We start from the raw sequence: 19,582 nt of genomic DNA, 5'->3' as shown, positions 1-19,582 counted from the left end.
GATACACCTGAAGCTTCTACACTTCTGATTAATCCGGGCGGACATTCCGATTCATACGCACAGCGAGGCAGATGGGAAAGGAGGCACAAGGAGGATGCCTTACTTGTCTAGTCAATGTCCTATTCCCATAGATTCTACCCAATTGGGTGGATCGATGCTCATGATGTCAATCACTGGATTGACTGGTTCAGACTCAATTATTTACAGACCGCCGTCATATAGCTGGGATATTTCTGAGTGTGGCGTAAAAAAACAAAAAAACAAACCCAAAACAAATAGAACATAGGGATGTAACTATGTGGTCACCACGTTTAGTGACAAATAGTGACAAATTAGTGACAAGGAATGAAATATGTCGTTCTGTTCTTCATGTGGTGTACAAAGTTGAAAAAATCAAATTAACTGAATTGAAACGTTCTTTTTTGAGACTGCGAAACTTCAATAACATCTTTTGATTTGTTTAACCCTTCCTTGATTGCTTTGAGGATTGTGGTTAATCTTTGTGATAGGGATTTGTTGGTACATTTGTAGGATTTCTTTCTTTGTCGGCAACACGTGGTGTGCATCACATCTATTTTCAATGACAGCAAGTGTGTTTTCCGACAGGTATGTATTGTGGAGGGGATGTATGACAGCAAGTGTGTATGACTACAGGTATATACATATATCTATGAAGCACAGTAAACCCTCAGGCACAATATAGTAATAATTACATAAGTGGAGTAAGATTGAACACCTTTTTAACTGGCTAGCGCTTTAACACTGTGCGCAAATAAAACTGTGTTCACTCTTACTCCACTTATGTATGACCCGTGTTGTTCATGCATGACATGTGTATAAGGATGCCGTTAGGTGGTGCAGGTGTGTATTGATGCAGACAGGTGGTGCAGGTGTGTATTAATGCAAGCAGGTGGTGCAGGTGTATATTGATACTAGCAGGTGGTGCAGGTGTGTATTAATGACGGCAGGTGATGCAGGTGTATATTGATACTAGCAGGTGGTGCAGGTGTGTATTAATGCAGGCAGGTGGTGCAGGTGTGTATTAATGCAAGCAGGTGGTGCAGGTATATATTGATACTAGCAGGTGGTGGAGTTGTGTATTAATGACGGCAGGTGGTGCAGGTGTATATTGATACTAGCAGGTGGTGTAGGTGTGTATTAATGACGGCAGGTGGTGTAGGTGTATATTGATGACGGCAGGTGGTGCAGGTGTATATTGATACTAGCAGGTGGTGCAGGTGTATATTAATGCAGGCAGGTGGTGCAGGTGTATATTGATGACGGCAGGTGGTGTAGGTGTATATTGATACTAGCAGGTGGTGCAGGTGTATATTAATGACGGCAGGTGGTGCAGGTGTATATTAATGCAGGCAGGTGGTGCAGGTGTGTATTGATGACGGCAGGTGGTGCAGGTGTATATTAATGACGGCAGGTGGTGCAGGTGTGTATTGATGACGGCAGGTGGTGCAGGTGTATATTAATGACGGCAGGTGGTGCAGGTGTATATTAATGCAGGCAGGTGGTGCAGGTGTGTATTGATGACGGCAGGTGGTGCAGGTGTATATTAATGACGGCAGTTGGTGCAGGTGTATATTGATGCTAGCAGGTGGTGCAGGTGTGTTTTGATGCCGTCAGCTCGTGCAGGTGTGTACTGATGCCGTCAGGTGGTGCAGGTGTATATTGATGACGGCAGATGGTGCAGGTGTACCTCACCTGGGACGCACCTTCTGTACCCACAACTAAACTGCAACTAGTTGGCTTCTCGAAGGTGGGCGTGGCGCCATCGCTGCAGAGAACATGGCCGTGTGGACGGACGACCATGGCTGGACAATAGAGAAAGGTATGCTTACTTACGGCAAAAAGTAATTGTGCTTCATAAAATGTTCAGTAAAGATAGAATTATTCTGAAGATATCTCCTCCATTTTTAGGTCGAGAATTTATTTGTTGGGATTATGAGGTGAGGTGATTTTTTGGTTTAACATCGCGTCCAAGATTATTGTACTTACATAGCGACGTGCATGCGTGCATGCGTGCGTACGTGGGTGCGTGCGTGCGTGCGTGCGTGTTCTGCCCCTTAATGCCAAGCACCAGGCAGAATAACAACAAGTACCATCGCTTTTGATATTGGGATCGAACCCCTGACATTTCGCTCTCCGGGCGAACGCTTCACCTCTAGTCCACGCAGGCGGTTGGAAGAATAATCCACACACACGTAGTTTTGTAATGTGAACAGCACACACTGTTTGTTTAGCTATCAGGTGCTCATAAAGACATTTTTGTTTAACCGTATCAACGCGTGTCGGTCCGCCGTTGATTAATGAACACTCGTATATGCAAGAGGCCGACGTATGGTTCTCAGTAGGAAGTGACGATGGCTTGCGGTATATACAGTTCTACTTTATACATGTTGATATATACATACAAAAGACACTATGTGCCTGGTCAGCACATAGTGGTAGTGGTTGTTGTCTAGGTGCCCCGGAGCACCCAGCCTAACCTTAGCTAGGCTAAGGGTAAGACCTTTCTTTTTTTCCTTGTCAATCTCTCTGGACCAAGGCTTATATAGCCAAGGTCACCTGACATTTAGTAAGTAATAAATATAAATGTAAACAGTAAATCATCAGTGACATACTTGCACATCCTGTTCAGGATGGCAGACGGTCGATGTACACAAAAATGGGGATTAACAAATAGGATTAGCATCTAATACATAACAGCAATTAAATGTTTCAAGGCATATAGATGTCATGGCTCCAGGGTAATGAGCCTTTGCAATCAAATGTTCTTCAGACAATGGGTGTCGTAAATCAGTCGCTATGACAACCGTAATGTCCGTAAATAACGCTCATGCAATTCCACGGCGGTAGCCCATCACACTGACACAACAATACCTGTTTAATGTAGCTCCTCACACTGACACAATAATCATATTCAGAGTAACATGTGTATATTGATGATATATGCAGAGTGATTCGGAGTAACATGTGTACGCGTATACTATACCAGTTCTAGCTTAAAAATCAGTACTGGTATAAAAACAGTATTAACATAGACTGTAAGACGAAGCTGCAATCCAAAATGCAGCCCCAAAATGCCACCATGCTTTAACGCAGAAAGACGACCGTACAGCGGTGTAGCAGGATTGTGAACGCCATCACAGGAGACTTCCTGCGACCTCAAACAGCTGTTGCGTCCTGTGACGATATTGGCTTGTTTCAGGGGACGTGACATTATACATTGGAGGGCAGCAACCTTTTCAGAAGAGGTCGGTCGGCTCGCAGGTCTTCACTAAACACGTGGCAATAGTTGGAAGCAGGGTTCTGGGAAACGTTTAAGGTTTTGTAATAGATAAAATTGTTTACATCCGTATATGTACTGTGTCTATGTATACAATGTAGAATTTTTTTAAACAGGGAAATATGCATATTTTTTCAACGATTGTTAAATTATATACTTTTTGCATCGAACCAAGCATCTATACGTCAGACTTATTGCATATCCTCCGTGATCTGGACACAGATAACCATGAAAGCTTAATATTGTCACTTTGAAAGCATATTTTCCGAGCATTTATCTCGTTATTTCAATTATATATGTTTTTCTCATTTTCTCATTTTTTGTTCCTCATTAATTTCAGTTATTTTCTCAATATTGCAATTATTGAAATAGAAATAAAAAGAAAATATACTCTGCAAAAATATGAAACAAAAAAGTGATTTTATGAGTTTATTTAATACATCATGTAAATAATTAACAAACGGTAATCGATTGTAAAAATAAAATTCGCACATGTACACATCACTGTCGTTGACCCAGGTTTCAAATGACACTTATGGAACAGTAAATGCTCAAGGTGAAAGTCATCTGTTCTCAATAGCTTGTATCGCCACCATTACTCCACAACTGACTGTGTACACCGGCGTGATCTCATGCATGCAATCAAACCCCGAATTGTGGCCTGGGAAACGTTCACCCACTCTGCCTGCAGTACATGTGCCAAATGTCAGATGTTCTGTGGTTGTTGCTGACGCGCTCGCAGTCGTTGATCCAGTGCATCAAATAAATGTTCGATTGGGTTTAAATCTGGAGACCTGAAGGGCCATGGCAGGACCTGGATGTTGAGATTCCTGCAAAAGGCTGTTGTTGACCTGGCTGTTGTGAGGTTGGGAGTTGCCTTGTCTGAAAATGACATTCACTTGTTGCATAATGGGAAGGGCGTGTGACCGAAGAATCTCATCAGTGTAACCAGAGACCATATAATCTATTATATGGTCTCTAGTGTAACGTCGTGCTGTTAAATTCCCCAGAACTTGCATCAAGTCTGCTGTACCAGTGTAGGAGATGGCCGCCCACGTCATTACACTACCACCAACAAATCTATCCACTTCCTGAATGCAGTGTGGTGCTTAAGATCCCCCATGACGCCTGTAAACACGACGTCTGCCATAAAACGTGACCTTTCACTAAACTAAACAAACAAACACACTTAACCAAACTTGTCAGTCAGGTCAGTGGTTGGGAGTCTAGATGAAGAGATTTATAAAAACAATCTGAGATTAAAATTACTTGCAAATACAAAAGCACAAACGACGTTTTGATTTATTTATCAGCAAAGTACATACATGTGTAGTTGCACTGTTTTGCCGTCAGTGACGCTTTGGACCAAGTGGGCAGTCGCTACAAATGTGTCATGATCAGCGATGCCAATTAACCTTATCAGTTGCAAACCATCTGCGAGCTGATTGACTGTATGGCTGCATGACTGTATGAAATCAAATACCCATCAAACATGACATGAGTCGACGATTAGATCGTCTCGTGACTCCCCTCGCATGAGAAAGTCAGATAACAGTGCAGGGTCGTTAATGTATAAAGTAAATTGAGTAAATTAAGAAGTTAATTGAGTAAACCTCTGTTTTTAAAGATTATACGAAATTGGGTAGAGTATTTAAAGGAACAATCAGAAGCCTCCTTTCCACCGATACGGTAAAAACAAAGCCAATCTGGTTGAGTTCGGAGTCCAATAACATGTCGTCAATACACAACATTTGAACGAAACAGGACAATTTTCTAAATTTCGAAAACTTACAGGCTTCATTCCGTTGCAATGGTAAGTCAATGCTAATGGAAATGAAGGCATGTCGTACTGTTTCCGTAGCTACACCTCCGCAAATATCTAAACGAAATCGATGTAGAAGTTTAGAAGTTGTCCAGACAAATTGAAATGACGAAGGAATAAAGTGCAATAACATGTGCCCAACTATATCTTGAAGCGGTGAGGTGTACAAAGTTTAATTGAAATCAGTCAATTAGTTTAGAAGGAATTGTCAGGAAAGTTATTTTCTACGGACAGACCGACAGACAGGCGGACACGCTGATTCCATTATACCCCAAACTTAATTGCGGGGGCACTGTCAACTACAGTGAATAATCTAATGAAAGGAATTTGACGAGGGTTGACTTCATAAAAAGGTATTTATTGACTTAGGTGTTTGAGACCTATAAATTACTGTGAGACCATCATTGATTTCTGAATGAGGTTACTTTATTAGACCTTGTGCTGATCATCCACACCTTGTTTCATAAAGCAGTTATCAATTTTGAAAATAGTCTGAAATAGGGTTAATTATCTAAATTTCGACCATGCAGAGAACTCCATTCCATTGCTATTGTAATAAAATATGCTTTGTGTGCAGACGATATATGTAAATATATTTTAACAAAATCGAACACAGCTTACTTTCGACCAATAGGGTGCCATACATTGCCATGGTGCCATACATTGTCATGATGGCAAGAAAACCTATTCGGTTGAGTCCTGAAATACATCGTACCTCAATACCAAATTTGAACGAAATTTCTGAAATTTCTATCAGTCAGCTCTGGAGATGCCGCTTTCCGTTGCAATGGAAGCAGGATAGTAACCTAAATAAAGTCATACTGTATAGTGTCACAGATGCACCTTTGTAGCAGGATTGAACACAATAGTGTCACAGATGCACCTTTGTAGTAGGATTGAACACAATAGTGTCACAGACGCACCTTTGTAGCAAGATTGAACACAATAGTGTCACAGATGCACCTTTGTAGCAGGATTGAACACAATAGTGTCACAGACGCACCTTTGTAGCACGATTGAACACAATAGTGTCACAGATGCACCTTTGTAACAAGATTGAACACAATTGTGTCACAGACGCACCTTTGTAGCAAGATTGAACACAGTCGGCGAAATGACATGTCAGTAATGTCCACTTAAGCTTAAAGAAACCTGTAAATAACGACCAGGTTGTTGTTGTTGTTGAGAGGTTGTTGGAATATTAAAAGTGCAGTGCACTTACACAAGTTCCATGGCTCTACTATATGTTGTTCCTGAGAAAACAGGCAAAAACAATGTCAAATGTGAAAATAGCAAAAGTACCCTATATTACCAATCACACTTTGTTTATAAGAATCGTTCACAATAAGGGGCGATATGCACGATATTAACCCTGCGTGTTGTTACTCTAATTAAGAGTTAACACGTAGCCCTTATGCAGGTTTATATCAATTACTTAACAACAGTAGCACAAAAAACAAACATTTTATTTCATGCAACCCATGTTTATTTCATGTAAAGATATTGAGACTATCTGCACAAGACTTCACTTATAATTTGCACAACAATGTACGCATACAATGCTTTAATATTTGCAACTAGACATTTAGAATAGAGGAAATGCATGTTCTATTTCTGCTGGGTGAACAAGCAGCATGGGTGTACTGGGTGTACTGGGTGTACCACGGTGTATATAGGTGTACTTACTGCATCCTGTCGGGGCGTTGGGGTAGCCTAGTGTTTCAAGCGTTCGCTCGCTCGTCTCTGACTACAATGTGTGAAGCCCATCTCTGGTGTCCCCTGTCGTGATAGTACTGGGATATTGCTAAAAGCGGCGTAAAACCATACTCACTCACTACTTTTCACAGCTTCAGATTGTACATGTCTGAAACACTGACGTGATGGGTTGCTGGTGTGACCCGTGTGACCTCCACACGTCGCGGTTCCAGCTGCACGGAGATCATCATCCTGATCATCATCATACGTCACTCACAGCAGTCATGGCGGTGCCCATCAGCTGGATCAGGGAGCTGTCGGACTCGGTGATAACACGGCAGATCTGCAGATAATCAGCACGTGTCATCAGTGAAACGTTGGTTGATCAACACTGGTCATCAATGTAGCTGGGTATAAAAGATGGGCACTGGACACGCTCGGACATCTTTTCACAGACTACGTAAGTTTTTGTCCACACCGCTTTAATATGTTTGGTACCATATATATATATATATATATATATCTATATATATATATATATATATATATATATATATATATATATATATATATATATATATATATATATATATATATATATAAATGAGGTAAATGTTCACTCGTTGTACATGTAATATATAATAAAATAATAAAGTCCACGTTCATCTTCTTTATATCAGTTTCATACATAGTACTTTCGCTGTCTCATGACAGCTCTTCAGTGTAACTGACAATGACATATAATGTCACTGTTACTTTACAAATACTGTATTTAATTCAAATGTCTCCCTACAATTGTTAAATTACTTGGTGTCGTCGCTGGAGTGTGTAAATACATTATGACGTCACAGTTGTAATTTATGTCGTCATCATAAGTATGACGTCATTATATGTAATTGTCAGTTACACTGAAGAGCTGTCATGAGACAGCGAAAGTACTATGTATGAAACTGATATAAAGAAGATGATGGACTAACTTGGACTTTATTATTTTATGTGTGTGTGTGTGTGTGTGTGTGTGTGTGTGTGTGTGTGTGTGTGTGTGTGTGTGTGTGTGTGTGTGTGTGTGTGTGTGTGTGTGTGTGTGTGTGTGTGTGTGTGTGTGTGTGTGTGTGTGACAGGTACATGTATGACCTATGTTGTTTATGCATGACATGTGCGTATTGATACAAAATAATATATACAAAATATATATAAAATAATGTCTTCACACACTTAGGCTTGTTTTTTATTGTGTTTACTCCTTTAGTAACCAGCCAAGATGTTCGCCGTATGTTTTTTTGCTGTGCTGTGTCTCGCCGGTATGTAACTTAGCTACGATGCCACGTTTACAGAAGCATTTCCAATTGTCATATTCCAGTTAACCCCATTCGTCGTGATCTTCATGTGTAGATTTCTCTTTGAAGTAAAATTCAGTTGAAGCTATAAATACTACTAAATGTGCGTGACCAACACCTGTCTTTCACAATTATGGAATACTATTTAATGTACTCCAACTGGACAACCTTTCCTCACAGGTACTGTTCCATTCCTTTGTTCTAATCCCACTAACACGTGTACAGGTGCTGGGCTCGCGGACAACCCCGAGTTTTGTCAACAGGGGATGTGCACCATGGACTACATCCCTCACTGCATGACGGACGGCACCATCGTCTTCGGCTGTGTGGGCCTCAAGAACGCAGTCTGCAAGTACGTGACTGAACGCGTGTGGCACAGCAGCAAACACCAGTCTGCCGTCATGGCCACTTTGTATTGCCATTCTAGGCCTGAATGTAGTTCTCTACAGCATCTCAAACCAAACAGAAGGAGTTAGGTTTAAGGCTAGCGTTTCTTGTTGGGGGGCTCCACTATTCCAGTGACACGCTTCACGTTCTTCTTGCAGGGAGAAGAAGACAGAACAGACCGGCTGGACGCCATCACAAGCATGTGAGTCACACGTTTATATAAACTGAAGGCGAGTGGGTAACTGTACTTGCTCACCAGCTTTGATTACGCGCATGGATGAATATAGATGTCCCCGACGCCCCGCACACCCAGACACACATACACACTACACACACACACGCACATACACGCGAACACACACATATACACAGCGCACACAAACACAGACACACACACATACACAACACACACACAGACACAAACAAACACAGACACATACACGCACATACACAACACACACAAATACATACACACACGACACACACAAACAGACACACACAGACATACAACACGCACATACACAACACACACACATAGACACATACATACATACACACGCACGCACATACACAACACACACAAACACACACAGAGACACATACACACAGACACACACATGCATACACACATAAACAAACAAACATATACACACATACACACGCATACGCACATACTCATATACACTGACGCACAGATACATACACGCACATACACATGAACACACATAGGCACACACAAACACACACACACAGATACACACATACACACTCACACACATACATACACACAGACACATACATATACACACAGACACACACATACATACACACGCACACACACACATACATACACACTCACACACATACATACACACAGACACATACCTATACACACAGATACACACACATACACACGCACACGCATACACACATACATACACACAGACACATACATACACACAGAGACATACATATACACACGCACACGCACACACACACACACACACGCACATACACAACACACACAAATTCATACACACAGCACACACAGACACACACGCACACACACACACGCACACACACAACACACACAAATTCATACACACACGCACACACACACACACACACATACACAACACACACACAAACACACAGACACACACACACACACACACACACACACACACACCTTCACACACCTCATTCCGCCGGGATACAGCTGGGGCATGAACGCCGCAAAACAAAATGCATTTAAATATATATTCACACACGAGACTACTATGTCAATATGACATTCGGCGTCATCTGTTTTATCTGACTGCCTCTGACGTCCCAGGTCGCCCTTCTGACTACTGCGAGAACTTGGCCTGCACCTATGACCTGATTCCCCACTGCCTCAGTGACGGCTCCATCGCCCGTGGCTGCCAAGCCCTCAGACACGCCATCTGCACGTGAGTACATCCAGCGTACCCCAGTCACGTGACTATATGTCATTTTACTTCCCTCCAACACGAGACTGGGCCACTTTACTCGTCCGATACGTGACTATAAGCCACTTTACTCGTCCGATACGTGACTATAAGCCACTTTACTCGTCCCATACTTGACTATATGCCACTTTACTTGTCCGATACGTGACTATATGCCACTTTACTCCCCCCATACGTGACTATATGCCACTTTACTTGTCCGATACGTGACTATATGCCACTTTACTCCCCCCATACGTGACTTTATGCCACTTTACTTGTCCGATACGTGACTATATGCCACTTTACTTGTCCGATACGTGACTATATGCCACTTTACTCCCCCCATACGTGACTATATGTCACTTTACTCCCCCATACGTGACTATATGTCACTTTACTCCCCCCATTCGTGACTATATGCCACTTTACTCCCCCCATACGTGACTATATGCCACTTTACTTGTCTGATTCGTGACTATATGCCACTTTACTCCCCCCATACGTGACTATATGCCACTTTACTTGTCCGATACGTGACTATATGCCACTGTACTCCCCCCATACGTGACTATATGTCACTTTACTTGTCCGATACGTGACTATATGCCACTTTACTCCCCCCATACGTGACTTTATGCCACATTACTTGTCCGATACGTGACTATATGCCACTTTACTTGTCCGATACGTGACTATATGCCACTTTACTCCCCCCATACGTGACTTTATGCCACTTTACTTGTCCGATACGTGACTAAATGCCACTTTACTCCCCCCATACGTGACTTTATGCCACTTTACACGTCCCATACGTAACTATATGTCACTTTACTCCCCCCTTCACGTGACTATATATAAACCGAAATATCAAATGAAATTTCTTGCACAATTATTTTTGTGTCTGATTCGGTTGGAAGATTGTAAACTCAGCTACGTGTCGTGCAATGATCCCCAAACTCCGATCAAACTGCTGACCAAGTGAAGTCCGATGTTGTTGTGTTGAGATGAGGAGATAATCTACCCGCATATTACACGTGACACTGGGAAGATGTCCTGGGGTCAGTGTTATCAAACTTTGGGATTAATGTTCACCACTTCTAATATGTGCAGGATAATTTCAGATCTAGTTATTCGAAAAATGAAGGTTTTGCTGGAGGTTACAAAAACATATTGCCAAAACGAATACCTTCCGGGTTTTTTCAAAATATTTGATACCCGGATTCAACCTATCCTCCTTTATCGCTCCGAAGTAGGGGTTTTTCAGGTATCTAGTTTATTAGAGAAGGTGCCGGTTTCAGCCCGTAAGTGTAGGATATTGTCCTCATAGTCACTATTAGTTTTGCACGTTGGGCTCCTTCGTGGCCGTTAGTCCCACGGGCAAAGCTAAGCGTAACTTAGAGGACCACGTCCAACTTAAGACAAAGTCCTCCCTACGTGCACGTGGACAGATACTGGAGGGCGCTCTCGTCACGGAAAACCGATAGGAACTGTACGCCCGAACGCACCAGAGTTCGAGCAAAACTATTGGAGGTATTATCGTATAAGAACGCGAAAACAAGTGCTGCGTTTGTTTTCGACAGCAGTTTTTGGAAGTGACGGCATTGCAGAGTACAACTCTTTCACTAACGTATACTAGCGGGGAAAATTTCTGTGGACCATGAAATATTATATGAAAATAAGATTGCTATAGATTTTGTAATACCATGCAACCACTTTGTTGTGATTACCCATGATGACCCTGCAATTGCACGTGCTTCACGGTCATTGCATGCATAAAATCCCTTGAGTTAGAAACTCGTCACACATTCCCTGGACACGTGGGACCGAGTCAGATCAAACACAGAGTAAATCGTTGAGGTGTTTGACTTTGAAAAGCAACCGAGTCACTTCGGGGTCGGTACCAACAGGCCGATAACACCGGGGACCGCTTACGTTCTGGGCCCACTTGCACAAAGAGATCTTAGTGCTACGATGATCGTAACTCCCATACTCTAACATAGATTTAAGATAGTCGTAGTGCTAAGATCGCTTTATGCAAGTGGACCCTGGACGTCCACGAGAAACGTCAGGTCGACCAGATAATCATGTGCATCTGGTTCACCTGCGAAATGATTTTCAGACTGCAATGTTTCCAGCCCGAATCATCCTTGGCTTACGTCCGATGAGTGCAAGGACTGTGAGACGTCGATTACGACAGCATGATGTCCGTCCACGACGTCCTGATGCACGTCCAGTGTTGCTGCCACATCATGGACTGCACGCCTGGCATGGTCAGGACAACGTCTGGGTTCGAGTTACAGGAATGGAGGTTATTCCTCTTCACACAGGAGTCCAGGTTTCATCGTGATAGCAGTGTTGTCCGCCAGCTTGTTTGTTGACATCGGATGAAACGTTACACTGACGCGTGCGTTGTTCAACAGTCTGCCTCCTGTGGTGAGAGTGTAATGGTGTGGGCATCACGGCACATCCCAAGACCCCTCTAGTAGCCATCAATGGAAATGTGACAGGTTTACTGCGCCGTAACGAAGTCCCCTGCTCTTGACGTTACCCATGGGTATCGCATCACTTTTACAGCAGGACAACGTTCGCCCTCGCATTGAACGTGTAGTCACTTTCACATTGGACAACAGACAATCACCACGATCCCTTGGGCTGCTGCTCCGCAAGATCTGTCGCGCATCCAACATGTGTGAGATGACATGAAACGTCGTCTACGAAGACTTCCAAACAGAACGGTGACGTTGTTCCAGCAGCGACAGGCCTAGGTCCAGATCTGGAACGAAACCCCACAATCATTCCTCAACCATCTTGTGTCGCCAATGACACGCTGTTGTCAAGCTTGTATTGCTACTAATGGTGACACTGACTTGTGAACTATATAATCTTTTCTTCTTACTGGTGAGTGAGCGGGTGCGTTTCTGCATACGTTTCCCAAGGATCATAAACAAGTATGACCATCAACTGTGGATGGGTGATCACGGCCTGGAAACTATTGGAGTGTTTCTGTAGCATTGACGTCAAATCATTTGGTAGTGTCGATGCTTTACTTCAGCCAATCAGTCTGTCTGTCAATCTGTCAATCTGTCAATCAGTCTGTCAATCTGTCAATCTCTCTGTTGCAGGAAGAACCTGACCGAGCAGATGTCCTGGAGCCCCCTTACATCCTGTGAGTTGGCAGCGTGTGGGTTGGGCAAGTCGTGTGAAGGCGGAGCGAGTCGTGTGAGAGTGATGGAGATGTACGGGATAGTTACAGCCTTGTATGAGGCCGGCACCAGGGATAACATGTAGACACGCACAATCTGACGAGGGATTACTCTGGGTTACCTGACTGGATAGATTTACTATCATCACCAATATTACTGTAGTAGCTCGTTACCATGACAACATGTGTTTCCAGGTCTTCCTGACGGGTACTGCGAGAGTGATGTGTGCACCGCCGACCTGATCCCCCACTGCATGAACAACGGTGACATCGTGCACGGCTGTAGCCATCTCAAGAAGGCGGTCTGCCAGTGAGTCACAGGGGGTCACGTGCTTCTAGCACTCTGACAAATTCCCCCGAATATGTGTTGGAAAAAATCATATAGATCGTCTTAAGAACGTTTCATAATGATACTGTTACTTACACATAAAGATTCCCATGTGCCTGAATCTTGCTTTCCGTTGTAGACGTTCGAGGTTTTAACAGATGCATCTAATATAACTGACATCTCTGTCAGGCGAAGGTTTAGGGGTTTACTTGTGTTTCATAGGGTTTTATGTCTTTCCGTACAGGGACGGTATGGTGGAGAACAGACAGTGGGAGTCATCCCAGCGATGTAAGTATCTGGATTAATGCAACATCCCTATCATTGAACCTCCATCACACCACCCCCATCACACCACCCCCATCACACCATCTCCATGACATCATCCCCATGACACCACCCCCACCACACCACCCCAAACACACCATCCCACCCACACCACTACATCATACCATCCCCATCACCCCATCCCCATCACACCACCCCATCACATCACTCCATCACACCACCCCCATGACACCATCCCCATGATACCACCCCCATCACGCCATCCCCATCACACCACCCCATCACACCACCCCCATAACACCATCCCCATCACACCACCCCATTACACCACCCCATCACACCACCCCCATTACACCATCCCCATCACCCCATCCCCATCACACCACCCCATCACATCACTCCATCACACCACCCCCATGACACCATCCCCATGATACCACCCCCATCACACCATCCCCATCACACCACCCCATCACACCACCCCAATAACACCATCCCCATCACACCACCCCATCACACCACCCCATCACACCACCCCCATTACACCATCCCCATCACAGCACCCCAATAACACCATCCCCATCACACCACCCCCATCACACCATCCCCATCACACCATCCCCATCACACAACCCCATCACGCCACCCCCATTACACCATCCCCATCACCCCCCCCATCACACCACCCCATCACACAGCCCCCATAATATCATCCCCATCACACCACCCCATCACATCACCCCCATGACACCACCCTCATCACACACACCCATCACATCATCCCCATCACATCATCCCCATCACATCATCCCCATTACACCGCCCCATCGAACCACCCCTATCACACCACCCTCATCACACAAACCCCATCACACCATCCCCATCACACCACCCCAAACACACCATCACCATCACACCACCCCCATCACACCACTCCATCACACCACCCCCATCACACACACCCCCTTCACACCATCCCCATTACAGAACTGCCATCACACCCCCCGTTACACCATCCCCATCACATAAACCCCATCACACCATCCCCATAACACAAGCCTCGTCACATCACCCCCATCACACACACCCCCGTTACACCATCCCCATCACACCATCCCCATCACACAACCCCCATTGCAGAACCTCCATCACACACCCACGTTACACCATCCCCATCACACCATCCCCATCACACCATCCCCATCACACCATCCCATAACACCATTCCCCATCACACCATCCCAATCACACCATCCCCATAACAGAACTGCCATCACACCATCCCCATCACACATCCCCCGTCAAACCACCCCATCACATCACTCCATCACCCCCCCCATGACACCATTCCCATGACACCACCCCCATCACACAATCCCCATCACACCACCCCATCAAACCACCCCCATAACACCATCCCCATCACATCACCCCATCACACAACCCCCATCACACCAACCCCGTTACACCACACTCATCACGCCATCCCCATCACACAACCCCCATCACACCATCCCCATCACACATCCCAATCACACCGCCCCCATCACACCACCCTCATCACGCCATCCCCATCACACCACCCCATCACACAACCCCATCACACCACCCTCATCACACACACCCATCACACAATCCCCACCACACCACCCCCATCACACATCCCCATCACGCCATCCCCATCACACCACCCTCATCACACCACCCCCATCACACCACCTTCATCACACACCCCCATCACACAATCCCCATCACACCACCCCCATCACACATCCCCATCATGCCATCCCCATCACACCACCCTCATCACACACCCTCATCACACAATCCCCAGCACACCACCCCAACACACCACCCCATCACACCACTCCATCACACCACCACCATCACACCATCCCGCTCACACCATCCCCATGACACCATCCTATCACACCATTCCCCATCACACCATCCCCACCACACCACACCCATCACACCATCCCCATCACACCATCCCGATCACATCACCCCTATCCCACCTTCCCCATCACACCATCCCCATCACACCATTCCCCATCACACATTCCCATTACACCACCCCCATCACACCACCCCAATCACACCATCCCCACTACACCATCCACATCACACCACCCCCATCACACCATCACCACAACACCCCATCATCACATCATCACTTCCAATAACATGAGGCTGCCATTGTTCCCAGGCCTGCCGCTGTTCTACTGCCAGTCCAAGGAGTGCACCAAGGACATGATAGAACACTGCATGACTGACGGCACCGTGGTGACGGGGTGCGACGCCCTCAAGATGGCCATCTGCAAGTAGGTGCTTGATGATCCGTCCGCTAAACGTGGAGCGAATTGTTTGTCTGGAACCAGCAATGTGTTAAATACTTTAGCCAGTAACGTGTTGAATACTGGAACCAGTAACGTGTTGAATACTGGAGCCAGTAACGTGTTGAATACTGGAGCCAGTAATGTGTTAAATACTGGAAACAGTAACGTGTTGAATACTGGAACCAGCAATGTGTTGAATACTCGAACCAGCAACGTGTTGAATATTGGAGCCAGCAACGTGTTAAATACTGGAGCCAGTAACATTTTGAATACTGGATCCAGTAACGTGTTGAATACTGGAAACAGTAATGTGTTGAATACTGAAACCAGCAACGTGTTGAATACTGAAACCAGTAACGTGTTAAATACTGGAAACAGTAACGTGTTGAATACTGGAACCAGCAATGTGTTGAATACTGGAACCAGCAACGTGTTGAATACTGGAACCAGCAACGTGTTGAATACTGCAAACAGTAACGTTTTGAATACTGGAACCAGTAACGTTTTGAATGCTGGAACCAGCAACGTGTTGAATACTGGAGCCAGCAACGTGTTGAATACTGGAAACAGTAACGTGTTGAATACTGGAACCAGTAACGTTTTGAATACTGGAACCAGCAACGTGTTGAATACTGGAACCAGCAACGTGTTGAATACTGGAACCAGCAACGTGTTGAATACCGGAGCCAGTAACGTGTTGAATACTTGAGCCAGTAACGTTTTGAATACTGAAAACAGTCACGTGTTGAATACTGGAACCAGCAACGTGTTGAATACTGGAACCAGCAACGTGTTGAATACTGGAACCAGCAACGTGTTGAATACTGGAACCAGTAACGTGTTGAATACTGAAACTAGCAATGTGTTGAATACTGGAACCAGTAACGTGTTGAATACTCGAACCAGCAACGTGTTGAATACTGGAACCAGCAACGTCTTGAATACTGGAACCAGCAACGTGTTGAATATTGGAACCAGCAACGTGTTGAATACTGGAAACAGTAACGTGTTGAATACTGAAAACAGTAACGTGTTGAATACTGGAAACAGCAACGTGTTGAATACTGGAACCAGTAACGTGTTGAATACTGGAAACAGTAACGTGTTGAATACTGGAACCAGCAACGTGTTGAATACTGGAGCCAGCAACGTGTTGAATACTGGAACCAGTAACGTGTTGAATACTGGAACCAGCAACGTGTTTAATACTGGAACCAGCAACGTGTTGAATACTGCAAACAGTAACGTTTTGAATACTGGAACCAGTAACGTGTTGAATGCTGGAACCAGCAACGTGTTGAATACTGGAGCCAGCAACGTGTTGAATACTGGAAACAGTAACGTGTTGAATACTGGAACCAGTAACGTTTTGAATGCTGGAACCAGCAACGTGTTGAATACTGGAACCAGCAACGTGTTGAATACTGGAAACAGTAACGTGTTGAATACTGAAACTAGCAATGTGTTGAATACTGGAACCAGCAACGTGTTGAATACTGGAACCAGCAACGTGTTGAATACTGGAACCAGCAACGTGTTGAATATTGGAACCAGCAACGTGTTGAATACTGGAAACAGTAACGTGTTGAATACTGGAACCAGCAACGTTTTGAATACTGGAACCAGCAACGTGTTGAATACTGGAGACAGTAACGTGTTGAATACTGGAGCCAGTAACGTGTTGAATACTGGAAACAGTAACGTTTTGAAAACTGGAAACATTAACGTGTTGAAAACTGAAACCAGCAACGTGTTGAATACTGGAACCAGTAACGTGTTGAATACTGGAACCAGTAACGTGTTGAATACTCGAGCCAGTTACGTGTTGAATACTGGAGCCAGGAACGTGTTGAATACTGGAGCCAGTTACGTGTTGAGTACTGGAGCCAGGAACGTGTTGAATACTGGAGCCAGTTACGTGTTGAATATTGGAACCAGCAACGTGTTGAAAACTGGAGCCAGTTACGTGTTGAATATTGGAACCAGTAACGTGTTGAATACTGGAGCCAGTTACGTGTTGAATATTGGAACCAGCAACGTGTTGAATACTGGAACCAGCAACGTGTTGAACACTGGAACCAGTAACGTGTTGAATAATGTTACGACATGGTATTGTGTCGCGTGTTCTATGTTGACGTTTTCTCAGTAACATCACGGTAGTTTAGAGCTGGCTCGTCTGTTTCAGTGACAACAAGTCCGAGAACAAAGAGTGGGAGTCCGGTGCCCCTTGTGACCCTCAGGGACAGGAGTAGCAGGGCCAGGAGTAGCAGGGCCAGGAGTAGCAGGGACCCGCCGGAGTGGCAACCGCAGTCTCTACTCGTCCTCGTGTAACCAGGCGAATAAACAACAATAACACCAGGGACGAGTCTATTATGTGTACATGTACTGATCGCGTCAGTGGATCTATCTATCTATATGTGTGTGTGTGTGTGTGTGCGTGTGCGTGTGTGCGTGTGCGTTTGTGTGTGTGTGCGTCCGTGCGTGCGTGCGTGCGTGCGTGTGTGTGTGTGTGTGTGTGTGTGTGTGCGCGCGTACGTGTGTGTGCGTACGTGTGTGTGTGTGGTGTTTACACATGCATGCACACATGGTAACACATCACAATCCAGGTATACACATGATGTTTACACATGCATATGGCCACAATACAGACAGGCGGACAGTTTTATTCCGTGAAAGGCCTCCGGCCCGAAAGACATACACAACCAGGATCAATTATGCGCATTCTGTATTAGATTTGCAACTTGCTGTTTCTTGTTTTATTTATAGAAATAGGCAGACATATTTGATAATATATGCCCACATAGTTACAATGGTATATATTATTGAATTTGACAAGAAAGGTATATAAGGCAATATCATGGATAATAAGTGTCAGAATTTCGTAATAATAGTTTTTCACAAAATTTCATAGGAGTTCTACATTTAAAATAACATGGAGTTCAAACCTCAATCTGAACTAGTTGTATTTGTTTAGTTGTATTTGGATTAGTAATCGGGAGCTAGCCTTGAAACGAGAGATGAGAGAGCGGGAACTCCCTTGTGTTATTCAAGCACGTTCGACTGAAGGCCACCGTGGGGTCGACCCCACAGTTCAGGTCGTGTAACTTTAACAATTTCCCTGATTTCCAAATATGTATCTGCCTTATGCTGATAAAGTCGACTACTCGAATGTTGGTGGTAAGAAAAATATCTCAGTGTTACCTGAGTTAAGTTGATTTTAATTGTAGTTTAGCCGATAGTCACACATGAGCCAGTTGGTTCGAAAATACTTTTCAGCGCTTGACCATTGCATTTACAAGAGAAGAAAGGCAGTGTTTTGTGGACCTACATTCAATGCGCGGTGACCCTTATCAATGATTACGCAATTTTATTTTATGTTTTTGCTGCGTACTTGCAGCTGCACTTGTCCGGTGGCGA

At 44.6% G+C, this 19,582-nt stretch overlaps 1 protein-coding gene across 1 annotated transcript; it reads left to right on the top strand.

Annotated features, from left to right (window-relative positions):
- Positions 1–7,091: 7,091 nt before the first annotated feature.
- On the top strand, positions 7,092–18,437 carry LOC139474729 (uncharacterized). The gene is made up of 10 exons (XM_071257842.1): positions 7,092–7,275; positions 8,065–8,116; positions 8,378–8,504; positions 8,698–8,741; positions 9,876–9,990; positions 13,134–13,177; positions 13,409–13,523; positions 13,786–13,829; positions 16,036–16,150; positions 18,351–18,437. Exons 2-10 carry the CDS (start codon positions 8,077–8,079, stop codon positions 18,415–18,417), a joined length of 711 nt encoding a protein of 236 aa, XP_071113943.1. The 5' UTR covers positions 7,092–7,275; positions 8,065–8,076; the 3' UTR covers positions 18,418–18,437.
- Positions 18,438–19,582: the final 1,145 nt, after the last annotated feature.

This window comes from Haliotis cracherodii, unplaced genomic scaffold (genome assembly GCF_022045235.1).
Source record: "Haliotis cracherodii isolate W230 unplaced genomic scaffold, xgHalCrac1.p SCAF_3, whole genome shotgun sequence".
Lineage (NCBI taxonomy): Eukaryota > Metazoa > Mollusca > Gastropoda > Lepetellida > Haliotidae > Haliotis > Haliotis cracherodii.
The sequence above is the reverse complement of the archived record's forward strand: the minus strand, read 5'-3'. Positions and strand labels throughout refer to the sequence as shown.

Excerpts from the sequence above, each read along its gene's own strand:
- LOC139474729 (XM_071257842.1), top strand. The coding sequence starts at position 8,077 with ATGTTCGCCGTATGTTTTTTTGCTGTGCTGTGTCTCGCCG. Across the intron at positions 8,505-8,697 it reads CTCAAGAACGCAGTCTGCAA|GGAGAAGAAGACAGAACAGA; the intron begins GTACGTGACTGA and ends TTCTTCTTGCAG. Across the intron at positions 16,151-18,350 it reads CTCAAGATGGCCATCTGCAA|TGACAACAAGTCCGAGAACA; the intron begins GTAGGTGCTTGA and ends CGTCTGTTTCAG.